The sequence below is a fragment of the Brassica napus genome, chromosome C9, assembly GCF_020379485.1.
Source record: "Brassica napus cultivar Da-Ae chromosome C9, Da-Ae, whole genome shotgun sequence".
Lineage (NCBI taxonomy): Eukaryota > Viridiplantae > Streptophyta > Magnoliopsida > Brassicales > Brassicaceae > Brassica > Brassica napus.
The window spans coordinates 30,352,726-30,376,050 of NC_063452.1; the positions used below are offsets into that span (position 1 = coordinate 30,352,726).

Here is a 23,325-nt window from a genome sequence, read left to right on the forward strand (position 1 = left end):
AGCAGTGGCACTGACCTCCACACTTTCGCAGCGGACTTATCCGCGACCAACGCACCAGCCAACGCCCCGACGCTCGAGGAGTTTAAAAAGATGTTCGCCACCTGCGAAAAAAGGTCAGAAGAACAGGATAAGCTCGTGAACACCTTGACCAAACAAGTTGAAACTTTAACGGCAAGGACTCAAGCAATCCGCCCCCGCGGAACCACTAAAGTCCGCGGGAAAAGACTCGACTTCGCAACCCCACTCGACAGGCCTGGAGCCGTGCAGGAATGACCTTCGGATCAAAACCCTAGCGAGAAATCTCCCATCGAAAAGGGAAACCCTGAAAGTCCTCCGCCTCCCGCAAAGGCTTCGGAGGACAACGGAGTCGAGCACGTCGACCTGGATCCTAGCGATGTCTCCAACGATACTGATGAGGACGTCGACAGACATCCAAGGAGGACCAGAAGCCGATTCGCTCGGGAAAGCTCTCCGTTCGACAAACCAGTGACAAAAGAGGAGGAAATCCTCTATTGGAACGAACAAGAAGAGCTAGCTGAAAAGCAAACCGAGCTCACTCGCAGTAAACGCCGACAGGCTCATAAATCTGCTGGCGAGACGTCGGATATCCGCGATCTTCGCGACTATACCACCAAGACTGCGGCAGAAGTAAGAGCCGTGAAATACCAAATCCATCACGCTACCAGCGCTGCACCCGAGATCGACAGGCTGCTGGAAGGGGCTCGGAAGACCCCCTTCACCACTCGCATCTCAGATATGAGGGTATCCGATCCGGGAAAACTCAAAGTACCAAGGTATGCTGGTACGACCGATCCGAAGGCGCACCTTCAGGCTTTCCACATCACGATGGGAAGATCGAGGCTGAAGGACGGCGAAAAAGACGCCGGCTACTGCCACCTGTTCGTCGAGTGGCAGCCCTCGAATGGTTCACACGCCTTAAGCGAAACTCTATCGGAAGTTTCCGACAGCTCGCGTCGGAATTTCTCAAGCAATACTCTATGTTCATAGATAGAGAAACTTCCAATGTCGATCTCTGGAGTCTGTCCCAGAGGGAAGACGAACCCCCCCCCCTGCGAGTTCATCTGCCGATTCAAGTTGGTAATGTCCAGGGTCAGCGGGATAAGCGACAAGGTGGCCATTGATGCGCTCAGAAAGGCGCTCTGGTACAAGTCGAAATTCAGAAAATGGATAGCCCTCGACAAACCGCGGACGATCCAGGACGCCCTCCATAAGGCAACAGACTACATCATGATCGAGGAAGAAACAAAAGTCTTATCGCAAAAACATAAGTCGGCGAGACCATCCTCGAAAGATGTAGATCCAAAAACGAAGAAGAAGAACCCTCGTAACGACAAGTATGTCCATCACGACGGGGTAGATCCCCAAGGAGCGCACAATTACGCAATCAGCTCGGACCAGGGCCGAACCACGGGTAATACGTGGACTCGCAATCAAGGATATGATGAAAACACCTTCTGCGAGTTCCACCAGTCCCGAGGACACTCCACGACTAACTGCAAAGTCCTGGGAGCAAGGCTGGCCGCGAAGCTACTAGCTAGAGAGCTCTCGGAAGTGACCAGTGTGAAAGATCTCATCCTCGAGACCGATCGCCCTCCGAAGCCGGACAGAAATCCTCCCGCGGAGAGATCTCCTCAAAGAAACCATTCTGGGGATAAACGCGGCAGAAGGCCGGATGGCAAGGGGAACGATAACAATCGTCGCAGAGTCAACATGATCATTGGAGGGTCGTAATTCTGTAACTATACGGTTTCGGCCATCAAGGCTTACGTGTTTTTTACGACAAAATCATTTCCTCGCTATGTTACGACAAATTAGCGAGGAAATATGCGTTACGACAAACGTTTAACGACGAAACGGGTTTCCTCGGTAATTCCTCGTAAACTTGCTTTTACGACGAATTCACGAGGAAAACCGCCCTCGTAAATCTTGTGTTTTCTTGTAGTGTCGCATCAGGCAGTGTGGTACGCTTTCGGGCTAATCCACTCTGTAGTACTAAGTGCGTTCCTCCCGGAACCGACCGGATCAGCCGATAGAGTCTATCAAAAATAAAAATTATTAAAACATTTAATTCAAACTAAACAAAAAGAATGTCGCAATACTGGAAACATTCTCTGCTTTAAACAATATACGTCATAAATGCTAGTTATAACTCACCTGAGTCACCTGAGTTAGGCCTGGAACTTTTATCCGAGATCTGGATTCGATCCGTGATCTGATCCGGATCCTATCCGAAAATCCGGATATCCGGAGAGGCCGAATCCGGATCTGGATAGTAAAATGTTGGATCCGTCAAAGCCGAATCCGGATCCGTATATCTTGATTTTTTAGTTCGGATATCCGGATCCGTAAATTTTATTAATAACTATTTCAAAAATAGTAATATATATATATATAAAAACTAATTTTATTTAATATATTTTCATTTTTATAATAGTATATATAAATTTTATGTAAATTTTGTAATATTATACATAGAAATAATTAAAAACATTATATATATTTTTATTTTTAAATTATTGTTAATATTTTATATATATTAATATTATTTTTTATTTATTTTAAGGATCCAAATCCGGATCCGGATATCCGCCGGATATTATAATTTTTAAAAGGATATCCGACATCCAGATATCCGCGAACACCGGATCCGGATAAGGATAGTAAAATTATGGATCCGCCGGATAAGGATCCGGATCCGAATATCTTAAAATTGCCCGAATACCTGATCCGTCCCAAGCCTAACCTGAGTTATTCTGAAGTGAAAATGCTAGAGAGATTTCTAAAAAGTCATTTAAGACGATTCAATTTGAAAGTGATGGATAAGTTGGTGTTTCCTTCACCTTCTAACACTTGTTATATAGAACAAAACCTATACACTACATATCGATTATATTAATATGTTATTTATAGCGAAAAGTTTTCGGTTTTTAATGCTTCATTCCTAGTCAGATTTTGCTGGCTATGTTTTAATATGTGCAGGTTACACAAATATTCACGGGTTGTGTATGTATAGGTTAACTCACGATTACATTCCGCTTCATACGTAAACGAAAGAAGGAGTAGGGTCATCACAGTCATTTTGCGTCGTTTGGAGCTGGGCCTCACGTTTGGGCCAGAGTATTTTCCATTACCGCAAATTTTAAAATCTTTGTGTATTTTATGTGCAAATCGCTCTATTCAACATTCTCTTAAATTTTCGATGTAAGATACTTTATCCCTAATATTCTTTCTCGAAATGATGACTATTATTGGGTATGTCTTAAAATTTTAAAACATTTATATTCAGTCAAGAAGATTAAGTAAAACACTTATATCCGGTCGAAAGAGTTATATACTTATATTAATCAGGGGTCTAATGTACATATGGAATACTTGTATTTGAACAAAGCAAGCCAGAATAAAAAAAAATATATACGAATATTAGCGGGTATTTGTCGTGTTAGGCCCAAAATCTACAAATGAGAAAGAAGTCTAATCGATTGCTAAATAGAAGGGAATCAACCATGTCCAAAAAAATCTAAAGGGCTTTAAATTGTTGTAAAACAGAAAAATAAAATCGGTATGTTTATATCTTATTCATAAACATAAAGAGTCTTTTATATATAGGGAATTACACCGTCATAGAATAATGAAAAGACTAGAATATGGAAATACAAATATGGAAAAAGTACAAATCATAAGTCTAAAGTAAATAGGAAAGTAGCCAAAGGACAAAAGGAAGTAGCCGACACTCTCTCTCTCTAGGGCGTGGCCATCTCTCTCTCACTAGACGGGCCAATTCTCTCTCTAAGATATGGGCCAATTATGGACATCCACAATATGAATTATAACACTTCCCTTGGATGCCATAACCATACAGAGTTTGTAATACGCTTTAGATGTTGCCTCATTAAAACCTTAACAGGAAAACTCAGTGGGACAAAACCATGATGAAGGAAAAAAAGTACAACATGTATTACTCTCCCTGTTCTGAACATCACTGAAGGTCTTTCAGTCTACGCATCCCAATCTGATGCGTGAGCTTTCTGAACGTGCAGGTAGGAAGTGATTTGGTGAACAAGTCGGCTAAGTTGTCACTGGAACGCACTTGGACGACTTGGACCTCACCGGCTTTCTGAAGCTCGTGCGGAAAGAAGAACTTAGGCAATATGTGCTTCGTCCGGTCCTCTTTGATGTAGCCATTCTTAAGCTGAGTAATGTAAGCTGCATTGTCTTCATACATCATGGTTGGTGCGTCCTTGCCTTCGGTCATCCCACAATCGACTCGTATGTGGTTGGTCATGGACCGTAACCACACAGACTCGCGGCTGGCCTCGTGAATAGCCAAGATCTCCGAATGGTTTGATGAAGTGGATGCGATCGTCTGCTTCATGGAACGCCATGATATGGCTGTACCACCATGAGTAAAGACGTAGCCGGTCTGTGATCGAGCATTGTGAGGATCCGAGAGATAACCTGCATCAGCAAAGCCAACTAATCTTTCTTTGTTATGGTTAGTATAAATAAACCCAAGTCTTTTGTTCCTTGCAGGTAGCGAAGAATATGTTTAATCCCGTTCCAGTGCCTTTGGGTTGGACAAGAGCTAAACCTAGATAATAGGTTCACGGCAAAGCATATATCTGGTCGTGTGTGACTCGCCAGATACATCAAAGCTCCTATGGCATTTCGGGACCTAGGACATCTTCATCGTCCATCTTAGGACGGAACAGATCAGTGTCCAGGCCGAGAGACCTCACGACCATGGGACTAGACAATGGGTGAGACTCGGCCATGTTGAATCTCTTGATTACTTTTTCTGTATATGCCATTTGATGCACAAGGATTCCATCTTTAATGTACTCAAGCTGTAATCCCAAACAAAACTTTGTTTTTCCAAGATCTTTCTTCTCGAATTCTTTCTTAAGATATTCAACTGTTTGGGAGATCTCTCCAGGGGTTCCTAGGATATTTAAATCATCAACATACACTGCTATAATCACAAAGCCCTGACCGAATTTCTTTATAAAGATACAAGGGCTGATCGGATCATTCTTGTATCCTTCTCTCTCTAGGTACTGACTTAGCCTGTTGTACCACATTCGACCTGATTGTTTCAATCCATAAAGTGACTTATTCAATTTTATACAATGTTGTTCTCGAGTACTCGATTTGTTTTTCAACTCTATACCCTCTGGTACTTTCATATATATCTCATTATCCAGTGGCCCATATAAGTATGCAGTTACAACATCCATTAACCGCAAGTCTAATTTCTCTCTTATAGCCAGACTTATCAGGAATCTAAAAGTAGTAGCATCCACCACAGGGGAGTATGTCTCCTCATAATCTATTCCTGGTCTCTGTGAGAATCCTTGTGCAACAAGCCGTGCTTTGTATCTTACTACTTCACCATGTTCATTTCTCTTTCTCACAAAGACCCACTTATAGCCGACTGGTTTAACATCATATGGTGTCCGGACTATTGGTCCAAAGACATTTCTCTTCTTTAAAGAGTTTAACTCCACGTTTATAGCTTCTTTCCATTTGATCCAATCTTATCGTTGAGTGCACTCATAAATAGACGTGGGTTCATGATCCTCATCCAAATCCATAAGTTCAAGTGCTACCTTGTATGCAAATATATCATCAATGTCGACATTCTTTCTGTTCCATTGTATCCCAGACAAGACATAGTTTATTGAGATCTCTTTATTATCAGGACCTTCAGTACCTTGAATATTGGCGTCTTAAGAAACATGATTAGATACATCAGGTCCAGCTGCATCTAAGATCTTATGATCGGCCGCGATCGCTATTAGGGTTTTGGGATCGGCCGAGGCTAAGTCCCGGGATTTAGGAATGGCCGCGTCGCGTCTAGGGTTTCAACAACCTCGGTTTCATTACCTGCACCTTTCTTAGTTTTCCGAGGGTTCTTATCTTTGGAACCTATTGGTCTACCACGTTTCAAACGTTGTCTAGACTCTGTAGCAACTTGATTGTGTCCCTCTTGAACATCAATTCTTATTGGTGCATTAGCAGCTGGTATATATGACTTAGTCACTCTTTTCGGGTCAGCAAAGGAATCTGACAATTGATAAGCTAGGTTTTGTAAATGTATAATCTTTTGGACTTCTAAATCAAATTCTTGAGTCCGAGGATCTTGCCAAGATAAAGATGTTTGATTCCCTGAAATTTCTTTTACCAGCTTACTATTCTCTCCCCCTAATGTTGGATGTTCTGATTCATCAAAGTGACAATCCGCATACCTGGCCTTAAACAAATCACCCGTAGTTGGCTCAAGGTATTTAATAATCGTGGGAGATTCATATCCAACATATATCCACATCCTCCTTTGAGGTCCCATCTTTGTTCTCTGTGGTGGTGCAATTGGCACATAGACAGCACAACCAAATATCTTAAGATGAGATATGTCTGGCTCATGACCCGTAAGCAATTGTAATGGGGAATATCTATGTTCACTAGACGGTCATGTACGAATCAGTTCGGCCGCGTGCAAGACCGCGTGTCCCCAAGCTGTGGCCGGAAGCTTAGACCTCATAAGCAATGGTCTAGCTATTAGCTGAATTCGTTTTATGAATGATTAAGCTTAGACCTCATAAGCAATGGTCTAGCTATTAGCTGAATTCGTTTTATGAATGATTAAGCTTAGACCTCATAAGCAATGATCTAGCTATTAGCTGAATTCGTTTTATGAATAATTCGGCCAAGCCGTTCTGTGTATGTACATGTGCCACGGAGTGTTCTACACTTACCCCCATGGACATACAGTAATCATTAAACGCTTGGGACGTGAACTCACTAGCATTGGTCTCTATCATTCCGACCTTAGCATAGTAAAAGGCCAGTAGAGAGTGCATATATAGACTCTAGGACTTTCTTATAGCCTTGGCCAATCTCTATGATTTGAAGGAACTCTTTGTTTCCTTCGCCCTTAGTCTCAATATGAAAGCCATTCATTCGAATGTCTTTAAAGCTCAATAGGCTTCTCTTAGAGCTGAGTGAATACAATGCATCAGATATCTCTAGATGCGTACCCTTAGGCAACATGATATTAGCCTGGCCGTAGCCCTCTATGAGACTTTAGAGACTTTTATCTCAAAAAATTTCATTCATTAATGAAATAAGTACAAAGCAATCAAAACATAGAAAACACAAAGCAAAGAACACAAAAACATAGATGTCGAATTCAACTTCATTCTCTTAAACAATCAGACATTTCATACTCCATGAGATCGTCTTGTTCATGATTGAAATCATCTTCACCATCTTGATAAGTCATATGAGCTTCAGGTTTCTTCCCTTTCAAACTCTCTTGGTAGAGGTCAACGAGATGTTTGGGAGTCCTACATATCTTAGCCCAATGATTATTCATACCACATCTATGGCACACGGATTTGGTCAAGTTTTGTGGTTTAAATGATGCACCACGGCCTCGGCCTCGACCACCACGTCCATGCCATTTTCCACGACCACGGCCGTGTTGGCTATCACTCTGGACATGGTTTAAATCTTTCTTATCCTCTACGGCCGCATGTGCCTCAAGTAATGGTTTGTTCCAGGAGGTCTCAATTCACTGTTTCTCATCAACAGTTCATTGTTCTGCTCAGAGAGCAAGAGACAAGAGATCAGATTAGCATAAGTTGTGAAGCCCTTCTCTCGGTACTGTTGTTGTAACAACACATTGCTTGTGTGGAAGGTGGAAAAGGTTTTCTCAAGCATATCCTTATCCGTTATATCCTCACCACATAGTTTCAATTTAGAAACTATCTTAAACAGGGCCGAGTTATACTCGTCCACGGACTTGAAGTCCTGGATTCTGAGATTCCTCCAATTATACATAGCCTTTGGTAATAACACCGTTCTATGGTGATCATATCTCGTTTTCAACTCTGTCCAAAGGTCTAGAGGATTCTCAATAGTCAAATACTGATCTTTCAGACTCTCAATAAGATGATGGCGTATAATTAATATTGCTCCATATCTATCTTTCTCACTTGCATTATTGCCCTCGGTGATACATTCACCGAGTCCCTTGGATTTTAGGATGATCTTAGCATCAAGTTCCCATTGCAAGTAATTATCTCCAGAGAGATATAGGGCAGCAAAATTCAAATTGTTGATTTTCGACATCTGAAATCATATATTTCATTCTTAGGATTTATAATGTTCTTATAATGCATACAAGACAATCAGATATATAATTCAAATTGGTCACACGACCAAACGGATATGATGCATTTAGTTCATACGATTATGCATGCATGATATGCTAACAAGCCGCACGACCAAACAATTCGAACATGCATAATGCAAGAAAAGCCGCACGGCCAAGAGTATGAACAATCTTAGCAATCGGTTTCTATATGATCTTAATGCAATTCATCTTTAGCAAAAATGATTCTAAGTGATCATGAAACCTCAATAAAAAAATCAAGCAATGCATCAAGGGGTTTAGTTACTATCAACCTAACGATCATATTCAATGAGATTAATGCAATTAGGGTTTCAATATGAACAAGCCGGTCGGTTTCAAGTTTTAAACAAGATGAGAACTAATCAACTTAGGCAATTTCTATCGCAAGATAACATTCAATTAGTTCATCAATTCAATCAACCAAATTCAAGTATGAGATTAATCAATCCTAGCAATCGGTTCTATGTGATGATAATCAGATTCAAAACATTCAATCACATAAACAATCAAATCAAATTTTGATTAGGGTTTGCATGGTATGCATGCAGCTAGGCTTTAAGGAATTAGGGTTTTGATTTTAATCAAGCAATAAGATTCAATTTAGGTTATTAAGGATTGGATCTATTGCCTTAGGGTTTGGTTCTTAGGTTTTAGTTTTACCTAAACCTCAAGTCGGGTTGAATGGACCGCCGAATAGAGAAGAATGAAAGCTGATCGTTGCTGTTGGGTCGCGAACGGGTTGCTGTCTGTTGCGAACGGATTGAAGCCGAGACGAGTCACGAACGAGAGCAAGCAGCTATCGGGCCGTGAACGTGCTGGCTATCGAACGGTATCGGGTCGCGTCGAGCATGCTGAGATCGTGTCTCGCGAACATGCTGAGGCCGCGAGCTGGAGAACGGACCGAGGTCGCGTGCTGAGATCGGGAACGCCTTGAGTATGGGGTTTTAGGTTCTCGATCAGATTAGGGTTCGTCGTCAGGTTTAGGGTTTATCGTTGGGATGACATTAGGGTTTAGGGTTTAGGGTTCGGACTTTTAGCTTAGGGTCGTTAGAATAATCGTGCTGATAATGTGTTGTGAAACAAGAGAATAGAATCTGTATGTTTATATCTTATTCATAAACATAAGGAGCCCTTTATATATAGAGAATTACACCGTCATAGAATAATAGAAAGACTAGAATATGGAAATACAAATATGGAAAGAGTACAAATCATAAGTCTAAAGTAAATAGGAAAGTAGCAAAAGGCGAAAAGGAAGTAGCCGACTCTCTCTCTCTCTAGGGCACGGCCGTCTCTCTCTCTCTCTAGGGCACGACCATCTCTCTCTCTCACTAGATGGGTCGACTCTCTCTCTCTAAGATATGTGCCGGTTATGGACATACACAATATGAATTATTGTTATAAAAGAGATGTTGTGTAAGCTTATTATTACTCATGGCCAGAGGTCTATATTTATACAAGTATTAGACCGTCTTATTTAGACCGTCATAAGAGAAAAGGAAATCCTATTCCTAATAGGAATAGGAAATATTACTTATCCTAAATACATATGGAAAATGATAAACATCAAGTATAGATAAATGTAAACTCTCATTCGTCTAAGTCATTAGCGAGTGGGCCGGATGGATAGCTGATGGGCCAGACGGTTTGGGCCTGATATGGGTCGATCACCACTTGGTTTATAACACTCCCCCTTGATCGACTCATCTGGTTCAGGGCTTGTAATATGCTTAATGTTGCCTCATTAAAACCTTTCCAGGAAACCCCAGTGGGACAAAACCATGGATAAGGAAAAAGAGTACAACACATGAACTCCCCCTGACTTGTACCCCCGTGTATGTTCTCCAAGTTGGCGCATGGACAATTTGATAGTTTAGCTTCATGGGCGCCAAGTCTTGAACTGGTCCTTTAATTGGCACGTCCCAAACTGATAGATAAATTTCATGGACGTGTGGTTGGTGTAGACATGGTGAAGAAGTCGGCTGACATATCATATGACTGAACTTGTAGTCCTTTGAGCTTCTTGAACGTTGATGTAGGAATAGCTCTTGCCGATTTGTAACTTGAGTTATCTTGTAACTCTCATATCTTCTGGAACTTCATTAAGACATGGTCAAGACGTGCATCTCTGCAGCTGACCACTCTATGTCCTGGTCGGACGGATGGCACTCGACCAGTACTAGGATGGACCTCTAATCTGCGATCAAACTTTACTCGCAAGTCCTCTCATGTCCCATGGATCCTCTAGTCACATGGCTTTGCCATACCGTGGACAATTTGATATATATATTGAGTCATCGACCCAAACACATACGAATCACTTGGCTTCTCACGGACATGCCTTCGTCCATTCGGACATAAATCACCCGTATGTGCTAATGGCTTATCCATTATAGCTGATCTTTCTTCATTGGTCGATCCATGTTGAGTTATAGACCTTGTCTATACTCGTCCATACCCCATGATTTTCTAAGGTCATATCATTAATAATCATTGCTGCAATGAGTTTTATAATCTCATCAAACTATGGATCTGCAGTCAAATACACTCAAGGACCTTTATACATGGTTATCGATCTTTCTTGCCTTCAGCAATGCCATATCCATTTGACCTCGACCAGACATACTTCTGGTCACTCTCTTGGACCATTATGGTTTCCTTTTATCCACTGATATAAACATAATGGCTTGTGCTTACATTGCAGTCCCATACTATAATCTTATTACTTGAAAAACATCGCAGTCCACACTTTCTTTGATGGCATCTCATAACCTACTTGCAGTGCTGATTTATTATAAACATAAGGGATTTCTTTTATAAGAATATATGGACTGATTTGGACTGTTCTTTATCGAACTCCTTCACTAAGTTTTACTTAGTCTTATCATATTCAATGCAGTTGCTTTTGCTTCAGTCCATGAACAGCTTAGGAACAATGCTGTTCTTTGAGAACTTCTTTTCTCATCTTTCTGGTACCTTTATTTTCTTTATCCAGTGATCAATATACTGCTTACTACATCATTATTTCTTTTGTTTCCAGACTTCATCAATTTCGAGTTTGTGTAGTAGCATCCACCACATAGGAGCATATTTCCTTATAATATGTTCATTTGGTCTCTATGAGTATCTTTGTGTAACAAGCCATTCTTTGAATGCTGTAAGTAGTAATGTGAACGACCTCTTGACTACTTGGTCACGTTCCACATCTCACGATTTTTTTTCCCTCAAAAGACCCATTTATCCACTGGTCTATATCATCAGATGGCGTTTCTATATATTTGGCCAATACGCCCATCTCTTCTTTAAACTCTTTAAACCTCACGTTTTCTTTTAATCTGATCTTTATTCTTTATGAGTACTCTTACGTGGGTTCATGATCCTCGCTTTATATCTTTAAACTCAAGTGCTACTTTCTTTTATGAACTCTCTTATATGTAAATACATCATTGGTGTTAACACTCTTATGTAGTTCCATAGTGTTCCAGACATGATCTAATAGATTTGAGATCTTATTATCCAGGACCTTTACTACCTTGCAGTTTGGCGTCCCAAACTACATGGTTTGGTACCTTAGATGTTTAGCTGGCCAGCCTTATCTCTCTATCTGGACTGGTTTCCTTTAAACTCGGATTTGTATCATTCTATGCACCTTTCATTTCTTTCCGAGGTTTCTTATCTTTTGGAACTTATTGGTCTATCTTGTATATACACTGTAGCAACTTGATTGTGTCTCTTAGGACATCAAATTCGTGGTGCTAAGCTGGTATGACTTAGTCATTTTTTTCTTTTCGGGTCAATTTGTCTGGCATCTAGTTCTGCTAGCTTTTGTATCATTTGATCACATTCTTTGGATGTCTTAAATCATATTTTCTAGTCCGAGGATCTTGCCAAGACAATGATGGTAAATACCATTCTATTTCTCTTATTCTCTTTTACCAGCTTATTTCTTTCTCCCCCTGATGTTGGATAGTCGGATTCATTAGTCATGCGATCCGTGTACCTGGCCATAATTTGATCACCCATATTTGGCACAAGGTCTCTTAAAAAACGTGGGAGAAAGACATGTTCCTATCCAACATATATTCCCAATCTTTTTCTCATCCTCTTCTGAGGTTCCATCCTAGACGGCACATATGTATGTGGTGGTTTATTCAAAATCTCTTAGGATGGTATATGTCTGGTTTATGACCCGTATTCATTCTGAGATGGGATTATCTATGCTCACTTATATGGCCTGATGCATATTAACCTTACACATGTAAATCCTTGTGTCCCCAAGCATTAGGTAGTGGCCTTTGTAGTATAAAGAATTCGGCCAAGTCTTACTATGGTCATAGACCATGTCACACGGATTTGTAGTATGTTCATGGATCACAGTTTGTCCTCACTCCCCCTCATGGACATACTATAATCACGTGGTACTTGGGACAATAGAGCCTAATGAGTTTCCCTTGTGTACATGTTACACAACGTGAGATTTTATGGGATAACTCTTTGTGCCTTTTGCAATATGTGCATCAATTTTTAAAGACCTGGATGGCTAATCCAGTCATGCCATAAAGTGTATAAAATTCCGTGGGTATAAAGGTTACCATGGCTTTTGCCTTTATCATACTGATCCTTGGCATAGTCTAGATCAGTAGAGTATGTAGGTATAGTCTTGACCACTTTCTTATAAGGCCTTAGGCGATTTTCTTATAATCTGAAAGGAACTTTTGTTTCCTTTGCCCATTGGTTCAATGTGGAAACCATTCATGCTCAAGTCTTTATAACTCAATGGGTCTTTTATTGGGTGAATAAATTTGTGCCTCTTTAGGCAATGCTGTGGTCTATAATAGACTGATTATCCTTTTATTAAGTTTTCATTGTCATTTATCAATCAAGAAATCATCAAGCAAATCAAACATGGTAACTAAAAAAAACTCTTATTATTGCTATAAAATTGTAAATGACAAGCAAATCAAAACAAAACATAAAACATAAAATCAGAATGTCGAAATCTCGTTTCTTTAGTCAATGTATAAGCCGGCCTCACAATCCATATATTTCCACATAGCTTCCTTGGATTCCTCCTTATCATTTTTAGCCTCATTGGCTTCAGGAGGTCTCATCTCACTGTTTCGTTGCTCAATGTATCTTTTCTGAAGTTTTTCAAATCTGCTAATGGTATCTATAACTTTCTGCTCTCTTTGCTCAGTTGCCAATAGGCATGACAATAGGTCATTATAGGTGGTGAAACCCTTAGCCTTATGTGATAACAACAGATCCTTTGGATGGAATGTGGAATAGTTTTATATAGTAAATCCTCATTTGTTACCACTTCACCACATAGTTCAAGACTATAGGCGATTTTCATCAGAGCAGAATTATATTCGTCCACGGATTCAAAATCCTGGAACCTGAGAATCTTCCATTCATTCATGGCTTTTCGCCATAATGCCATTGAGTATCTGGAATTTAGTTTTGTCCAAAGGTCACAAGGATCCTCAATATTTAAGTACTGATCTCTCAGATCCTCAGTGAGATGATAGCGCATAATTGTTATGGCTCTATGCTTTTCACTTTCAATTGCATTATTGCCATCAATGATACATTTCCCGAGTCCTCTAGACTTCAGGGCAACTGAAGTGTTCATTACCCATTCTAGATAATTATCTCCAGAGAGATTTAGGGCAGCATAATCCGAAGGCTCAAATTTTGACATCTGAAACAAATTATTAATCAGTTCAAGATGCAACCGAGTCAATAAAATCAATGCATACTGTTTCACAAGTCTCTCGACCAAACAATTAACTACTCGACCATGGTGCGAGAAAAACAAGTATGCGAGGTCTATATGATGCTTTAGGCCACACGGCCTTATAAAATTGTGATGCAACAACCCTAGAGGTCGGATTTTATATCTGAATGCAATCAAAGCATCAATCATAACAACAATCATATTCATGCCGATTTTTAATCAATGTGAGACCAGGTCAATAATTCTTATGTTTTACTTTTCTTAAAACATTTAGTATTAATGCAAGTATCATCAGATCATATTAGGGTTTCATGGCCCATTTTTTTCGGTTTGATTTTATCAATATCAAGCTTTACAAAAGAATTAAATCAGATCAATCAGTCAATTTTAGCAATTCTCTAGCAATCCTAACAGTAAAAGGAAATTTTCCAGCAAGTAGAAAATGAAATTTTAGGAAAAAAGAAATTTTCTACTTTTAGCAAAAAAAGGAAATTCACAATTCTGGACAGATTATGGTTTTAATCAAAACTAGCAATTTTCCTAATCAGTTCATTCGATATTCAAACAGTTAATCACAATATGGAAACTTGTTTATCAATCTATTTACGCAAAAAGGAAAATTAGGGTTTTCAGCAATTTAACAATTTTAAGATCAAATTCGATTCTAAACAGTTCTATTTACTCAAACAATCATCAAATATAATTCAAGGTTTTAATTTAGCAACCTAAACCTTAGATACATCAAAATCAATCAATCAAAACAGTTGGATCAATTTAGGTTTTTGATATTTCAGATTTTCAAAACATCATAAAGGAAACGGATCATATAATTTAGATTTAGGGTTTCAATGCCCTTACTGATCAATCAATGTTCTAGAAATCCTAACAGCCATTGATCTATCGACTTAACAGGAAAACAATCTAACCAAAACTTAGTTCCATATGTTAGGGTTTCTATTATCCTAGATTAGGGTTCTTCAAATTTTAATGGTTCTTCAAATTTTAATGGTTCAGATCTTTATCAATCAACCAAATTCAGTGTAGGTTCTTTTAAGTTTCGAGTTTTACCTTTAGAAACTTATGGAGTGTAGATTTGGACCACCAAAGAGAGAAGGAGGCCGCGAGCTGATCGTTCTTCGAGTCGGGTCGCGGACGGGCTGCTTGCTTGGTCGGATCATGAACATGGAAGAAGGAGAACGTCTGGTTTACTTGATCACGTCTACAAAGAGCTAACTTCAAGAGAGAGAGAACTCGGATTTGGGTTAGGAAAACGATTAGGGTTTCAAAGAAAATCGGCGATGCGTACTGTAGCAGAGCGTGACGGTGCGTCAGTGATTGGATCGACAAGCGGTTTGCAGTGTCTGATTCGTCTCGGCGAGAGCTTCAATTTGATATCTTGCTCGTCGTCTGGGTCCTCACGGTTTGGGAGAACGATCTCTTTGAAGTTCCGCCGGAATTAGGGTTTTGTGATATTCGGCTGAGTTTAAGGAATTTCGTGGGGGCTTAGGGTTAGAGGCTATCGTGCTGATAACGTGTTATAAAAGAGATGCTGTGTAAGCTTATTATTACTCATGACCAGAGGTCTATATTTATACAAGTATTAGACCGTCTTATTCAGACCGTCATAAGAGAAATTAAATCATATTCCTAATAGGAATAGGAAATAGTATTTATCCTAAATACATATGGAAAAAGATAAACATCAAGTATAGATAAATGTAAACTCTCATTCGCCTAAATCATTAACAAATGGACCGGATGGATAGCTGATGGGCCGGACGGTTTGAACCTGATATGGGTCAATCACCACTGAGTTTATAACAATTATAACATAAATGACTTTATGAACTTAATATCATCTGATGGGTTTTCCTTTATCGAAAGCCCATTTAGTCACCTTTAAGCCCTTAATGTGTGACAAAACACGGGGGACATATATTTAAAGAGCGATCTTTAGGGTTTTGATCCCAAATTCTATTACCGAAGTACCGCCGTCGCATTTCACACTCAGAGACGAAAGATGAAGACGATCTTGTCATCCGAGACGATGGACATCCCCGAAGGCGTCACCATCAAGGTCCACGCTAAGGTGATCGAAGTCGAAGGCCCACGCGGGAAGCTCACTCGTGACTTCAAGCATCTCAACCTCGATTTCCAGCTCATCAAAGACGCCGTCACCGGAAAGCGACAGCTCAAGATCGACTCGTGGTTCGGCTCTCGCAAAGCCAGTGCTTCGATCAGAACCGCTCTAAGCCACGTTAGCAACCTCATCGCTGGTGTCACTCAAGGTTTCCTTTACAAGATGAGGTTCGTGTATGCTCATTTCCCTATCAACGCTTCAATCTCCGGTAACAACAAGTCTATCGAGATCCGTAACTTCCTTGGCGAGAAGAAGGTTAGGAAGGTTGATATGTTGGATGGTGTTACCATTGTTCGGTCTGAGAAAGTCAAGGATGAGATTACTCTTGAGGGTAATGATATCGAGCTTGTCTCACGTTCGTGCGCTCTGATTAATCAGGTACGTTCTTATTGATATGGGTTTGTTTAAAAATGTTGTAGAGAGTAAGGAACATGCAATGTAATGGTGTTGAGTCTTGTCTGTGATGGGTTTAGTTATGTTTCGTGTTGTAAAGGTGCAGACTTTGTCTTTGTTAATGCTCTGTTTTTGTCGATTGTTTTGGTTTTGAGCAGAAATGCCATGTGAAGAAGAAGGATATTAGGAAGTTTCTTGATGGTATCTATGTGAGCGAGAAGGGAAAGATCGCTGTTGAAGAATGAAGCTATCTATTATATTCATATGGTGGAAGAGTGATTTAGTTGTAGCGTTTTGTTTACATCTCTTATGGATTTGTAGTTTTGTTTCTTTTGGACCATCATTATATGCAAACTCATTGTCCTTTATGTTTGGGTTTTTATTTACTCTGTTCTTGCAAAAGTTTTTAATACCATCTGCTTATTTTACATATTCTTGGAAATGGTTATAGTTATAGGCTATGCAGTGCTTAATATAGTCTTCAGGCTTGTTTCTGGTTATCAAATTGTGGCGAGTGAGAATATTAAAACCATAATCTCACATACTAATTGATACAAAAAAAAAACTTTAGTCGTTAAGACCTTAGAAATTATTCAACAAGAAATCAATTTCTAGAATATTAGCGGCTAGCATAATCTTGCTAGATTTTCTCCAACAAGATTTCTCAACACGTCTCTCAGCAAAATTGAGGAAGAGAGTTGCTTAAAAGATTAGAGCATTTGTCGAGTTTTCTCAGTCGAAGTAGAATTAGAGAGCCTTGCAAGTACCCTACACTCTCAGAAACCCTAAAAAAGAGAACCAAGAAACTTGCAGCATAAATATGTTTTGATGCTTTGAATCCATAGACTACTCCAAAGTCTTTAATAATTGCCGTTGCCTTCAAGGTAAACACTACACTTTATACTTGTGGATGCTTCCATTTATATATATACATGTCTGTAATATGCGTGTGAACACAATCCTTGATGAAACCTAGCTTCTCAAGGGAATCAAAATCGTTAATCAGCATTGCACTAGTGGAAATCAAAATTTACCCACTTATTATTCGTTCAATCACAGGTGGAACAAACTCATGATTTGTTTCAGATTGATATTGCACACGTATATATGCATATGCATTTTTAAGGTTTCATTTAGTTCAAGAAGCAAATCTTTGTGTGTATATGGTAAAACGATATTAAAGGAGACAATGGAGGAACATGAGGCTGTTCTTGGTCAACGTCCTATTTTGTCTCTAATTAACTGATCTTGGTTCTTGTTTTGGTAAAGAATAGAGTCAGTCTCTCCTTTTTTTACCTTGTTTTTGTTTTGTTTTTTTCTCACATTGTTCAATAATCTTATCAGATTTCTACGTTCTATGATGGTGTTGATTCACATTTGACATTATTTTAAAAAATCTAACTTGGCCTTCTCATATTTTATTAATCACACTATTTGTAACTTCAATAAATAACATCTACAGAAGATTTTGATTTTGATTTTGCCTTTTCTTCTCTGTTCTGTTTCTGTCCTACTCCTATTTCCCTTGATAAAGTTTCAGTCTTTGCACTCAAGAATGGCTAAAGAGAACACAGGTCAACATCAGCAAACAGAAGCAAGAAGAAAGAAACTAACTTTGATTCTTGGTGTAAGCGGACTCTGTATTTTGTTTTACATTTTAGGAGCATGGCAAAACAACAATGTCCCTGCTTCTTACTCCAAAATGGGATGCGAGACTAAATCAAATCCTTCTTCTTCAACCTCCTCCTCATCTTCTGAGTCATTAGATTTCAAAAGTCATAATCAGGATGAGTTCAAGGAAACAAACCAAACCATCAAGTACTTTGAACCATGTGACTTATCCCTGAGTGAATACACTCCTTGCGAAGATAGACAAAGAGGAAGGAAATTCGATAGGAACATGTTGAAATATAGAGAAAGGCATTGTCCTTCAAAAGATGAGCTTCTCTACTGTTTGATTCCTCCTCCACCAAACTACAAGATTCCATTCAAATGGCCGCAAAGCAGAGACTATGCTTGGTATGGCAACATCCCTCATAAAGAGCTCAGTGTTGAGAAAGCAGTCCAAAACTGGATTCAAGTAGAAGGTGACCGGTTTAGATTCCCTGGTGGTGGAACTATGTTTCCCCGTGGAGCCGATGCTTATATCGATGACATTGCTAGGCTCATTCCTCTTACTAATGGTGGAATCAGAACAGCTATTGACACTGGATGTGGTGTAAGTTTTTCAAACTCTTCTCCTTTTGTCTTTGTAAATATTTCATTGATTGATTGTTTTTTTTTTGTTTTTTTTATTAGGTTGCTAGTTTTGGTGCTTATCTCTTGAAGAGAGACATTATGGCTGTGTCTTTTGCTCCAAGAGACACTCATGAAGCTCAAGTTCAGTTTGCTTTAGAACGTGGAGTTCCTGCCATAATTGGAATCATGGGATCAAGAAGGCTTCCTTACCCTGCTAGAGCTTTTGACCTTGCTCATTGTTCTCGTTGTTTGATCCCTTGGTTTAAAAATGGTAATGAAACGTTCTTATTCTCTTCGTAGGATGAGGAAGAACACTAACACTAAGCTCTTTTGCAGATGGTTTGTACCTGATGGAGGTGGACCGAGTTCTAAGACCGGGCGGTTACTGGATCCTCTCGGGGCCACCGATAAACTGGAAACAGTACTGGAGAGGTTGGGAGAGAACAGAGGAGGATTTAAAACAAGAACAAGATTCAATAGAAGATGTAGCAAAGAGTCTTTGCTGGAAGAAAGTGATTGAAAAAGGTGACTTGTCCATTTGGCAAAAGCCTATCAATCACATTGAGTGTAAAAAGCTCAAACAAAACAACAAATCACCTCCAATATGCAGCAGCTCGGACAACGCAGATTCTGCTTGGTAACTCCTATCTCATCTCATGTCTAACATTTTTGTAAGAATCAATACTTGAAAACTCTCGGTTTTAGGTACAAAGACTTGGAACCATGCGTAACACCGTTACCAAACACAAACAATCCAGAGGAATCAGCTGGTGGTGCGCTCGAGGATTGGCCAGACCGAGCATTCGCGGTACCTCCTAGGATCATCAGAGGTACCATACAAGACATCAACACCGAGATGTTTAGAGAAGACAACGAGGTTTGGAAAGAGAGGATAGCTCATTACAAGAAGATAGTCCCAGAGCTTTCACGTGGAAGATTCAGGAACATAATGGACATGAATGCTTACCTCGGTGGATTCGCTGCGTCTATGCTTAAATACCCATCTTGGGTCATGAATGTTGTTCCAGTCCATGCAGAGAAACAGACTTTAGGCGTGATCTACGAGCGTGGATTGATTGGGACGTATCAAGACTGGTGTGAAGGATTCTCTACTTATCCAAGAACTTATGATATGATTCATGCAGGAGGATTGTTCACTTTATATGATAACAGGTAAGTCAACATCGCGTCCTTTATATATTCTATACTTAATGTGGTATTCCCTAACAATGATAACGAAATTAATGGTTAATTGTTTTGTGTCGTAAGATGTGATTTGACGCTGATATTGTTGGAGATGGATAGAATATTGAGACCAGAAGGAACGGTTGTGTTGAGAGATAATGTGGAGATGTTGACGAAAGTAGAGAAAATAGCGAAGGGAATAAAGTGGAATACTCAAATTGTGGATCATGAGAAAGGTCCATACAATCCTGAGAAGATTCTTGTTGCTGTTAAAACTTATTGGACTGGTCAACCTTCTAACAACAGTAACAATAACTAGTGTGCCAATTCTCTTGGTTCCACTCTCCTTTGTGTTTATTTATTTATCTTTGCTTTACTAAAATCCTGTTTTGTACTTCTTTTCTAAAATCATGTCTCATGACTATTAGGTTTAGAATTAGAATCAAACATTTTTGATCGAAGTTTAACTTTAAGTAATTTATATATGTTTAGTTTTATTTATGAAATGTTAAGAATATATAAGTGATACGAATTTGGCACAACTGTCCTATTCATTTGCTCAAATATCTCTCTACACCGTAACCTGTGATTAGTAAGGGTATTAAAATGACATTTCGCCCCACTCACGATGTGTTTGGGTTTTTTCCAGTGTTTTTAAAACCGCACCGGCTGACGAACCGGAATTTTTTTGGGTCATGGTTGTTGGACCAGAATTTAGCACTAAATCCTTCTCGCCAAAAAAATAAAAAACCGGCCAACGACGACTTCGAGTTGAACTTAGACAGGCCCATGAGAACTCGTAACCCGAAGTCGGCCCATAGAGCCCGAGGTTCTTTGAATATGAATGAGTCAAAGAACAAGAGAATTATTCTCCTTATATATCAGAGAGCGATCAATAAAGAATAAGTCGTAGCTAGAAAGGTGGAGCATGTGCAACAAATTATTAACCATATTACTAGCTTCTTGCAACAACCTTGCTCTCATATAAAAGAGGCCTTGGATCTAACGAAGATGGCATCTTCTCCTTGGACGAAACAAAGAAAAAAAGAATGAAAACAAAAGAATAAAGACTCACGAAGAGGTGGAGAGACTTCGGTCTCGGCAAGATCGCCATCTTCCTCTACCAACACATGATGAAATCATTATATCCGTTTAATGATTAAACAAGTCATTCATTTCTGTATAGTTTAAGAAGAACGCGAGATATAAGATTCCCAATAATCTTCTCACGACGTAAACACATCTTTGTAATTGTGAAAACCATAATCCATGACGATAGCGACCCTCGTATCATGTTAATGATCGACCTTCTCTTCATACGACAAGATCGATCTAAAGAGATCATATGCAGTTCGAGAACTTATCAATCGTACACTAACTACTAATTATTCAAGACAAGAGATCTCGAAGCAAACATCAAGCTCGAGACCGACGAAGTCGAGGTCTCGCCCATGACCGAAGAAACCGACATCTCTTTCGAGATGATTATAATTGAACTACGTTTAGACTTGATCCCTTGACGGGTACGTAGGCAGCTCGATCCCGAGTTCAGTCACGATCCTTCTTAATCCCGATATCTCTATGATATTCGACCTACGAATATAGTCCATTCTTGTCGACTCATACCTGATTACATCGTTGTGTTCTAAGGATATCTTTGCCCACGTTATTTCTTCCCTCGATTGAACTCCCGATCACTATCAAATTGTGAGTGTAGATTTTAGGTTGCACATTTTGGCGCCGACTGTGGGGAAGAGAAACGAAAAACATCTTTGATAGGATCTAAGGCTTGTACGCATGAAAATGGATCCATCTCATATGGTGTCTAATACCACAACAAACTAACCATCACACTACGATGGCATCGATCTTACTAGATCATAAACGAGAAACGGAACATGAGATTTGATCCCGGCCTCAGCTAAATTGAATGTCTGTTACTGATAAAAATAATACATCTCGCCAAGTTTCACCGATAACGTTCTCAAACCGCAGGAGGCCAACGACGAGTTCTGATAGCCCGACCTCCCGAGTTTGGGTCCAGTCAAATGATCGCCCAACACGAGAAAGGTTGCTATCCAAACAGATGCATCAAAGCGATTATGAACAGAAGATGGTCTTAGAACAAAGCGAAGAAAAGACCTTACCACGAATCGAGCAGGAATCCTCAATCAATAGATGATCAAAAGCAAAGAAGAATCTAAAGAGGCCGAAACGCAATACCTCGAGCACGTTTCGGAATGTGTACAATAAACTAAGTACGACCGACCCTCGAGAGCTCGATATCTGTATCGAAGAGACATCTAGAAACCGAAGTTCTCCACTTTCCAAAGAATAAGAGTACAGGCTCTTAAAGACCACTAATGTGCTCGTTATTTTCTTCACGACACGGTCACGTAATCGAGCAGACCAGAATCTTTCCTCCATCAAATCAGCTCAACGAGACTTCTCATTGGAGGATGGAGAGAATTGTAAACAAACAGAAATATATTATTATGATCTCATGATAATGAGGATCTTCTTCCACCAAAAAAAAATGATAGTCCTATGTGCCCTGTGAATTGGTTTTGACTTCCTCTTTTTATGATTATTACACCATATCTCTCTTGGAGCAAAACACCGACAAGGAAACAAGGAATATACTCACCACCGTTTGATGGAAAGGTGACAAACGAGAATTCGTGGACCTCAAGGAGCCAAAACCATAGACATCTTTCACTATGAAGACTTCTCCACTTCCCAAAGAAGAAGCACGAGCCCCTAAAGACTTATTTGGTTCAACGAGAGAAACAACACCGAAGCTGTTTCATGTCGATCGGTCTTGCTCGAGACCAATGAAACCAACGTCTCGCTCGAGACAACAAAACTGATAAAGCCGACATCTTGCTTGAGACCGATGAAGGTAAACGCTTCGCTCGAGACTGAACTAACGTCTCGCTCAAGAGTGATGAAATCATCCTCCCGACCTGGTGCGATCGATCATTTATTAAACCATGTCTGCCTAGATGTGATTATTAACAACAAAACGATTCAGACTATTCGAGAAGGGAAGACACTCGATTCTATGCATGATGCACAAAGTAAAAACGTGTCCATATTACAACGAGAAACGAATCATATTTTCAATATAATAATGAACAAAGACGCGAGCTTTTCAAAGAAGAAGAGGCCGAGTCTTAAAGACCATTAGCATGTTCGACATTCGCTTCACGAGTCAAATATGGTAACGTATTTGGCCATAATATAATCCTTCATCCGACAAAGCAACTCCACAAAACCAAGAACTGAGAAAACTATTAGCAGAACGATATTATTACCTTGAGAATAAGAATCTTCCTCCAGCCTCTTGGCAGACGAGAGCACGAGCTCTCATAAGAAAAGGAAGAAGAAGTAAAAAAACCGTCATATTCATCA

The 23,325-nt window shown here is 39.7% G+C and overlaps 2 protein-coding genes across 2 annotated transcripts; both read left to right on the forward strand.

The window, feature by feature from the left end:
- The first annotated feature begins 15,872 nt into the window (after positions 1-15,872).
- LOC106381958 (60S ribosomal protein L9-2-like) lies at positions 15,873-16,920 on the forward strand. The gene is made up of 2 exons (XM_013821896.3): positions 15,873-16,473; positions 16,647-16,920. Exons 1-2 carry the CDS (start codon positions 15,976-15,978, stop codon positions 16,731-16,733), a joined length of 585 nt encoding a protein of 194 aa, XP_013677350.1. The 5' UTR covers positions 15,873-15,975; the 3' UTR covers positions 16,734-16,920.
- Positions 16,921-17,107: 187 nt separating this feature from the next.
- Positions 17,108-20,469, forward strand: LOC106379743 (probable methyltransferase PMT17). Its single transcript, XM_048768607.1, has 5 exons — positions 17,108-18,706; positions 18,787-18,997; positions 19,063-19,363; positions 19,432-19,899; positions 19,996-20,469. The coding sequence occupies exons 1-5, from the start codon at positions 18,044-18,046 to the stop codon at positions 20,228-20,230; spliced, it is 1,878 nt and encodes a 625-aa protein (XP_048624564.1). The 5' UTR covers positions 17,108-18,043; the 3' UTR covers positions 20,231-20,469.
- Positions 20,470-23,325: the final 2,856 nt, after the last annotated feature.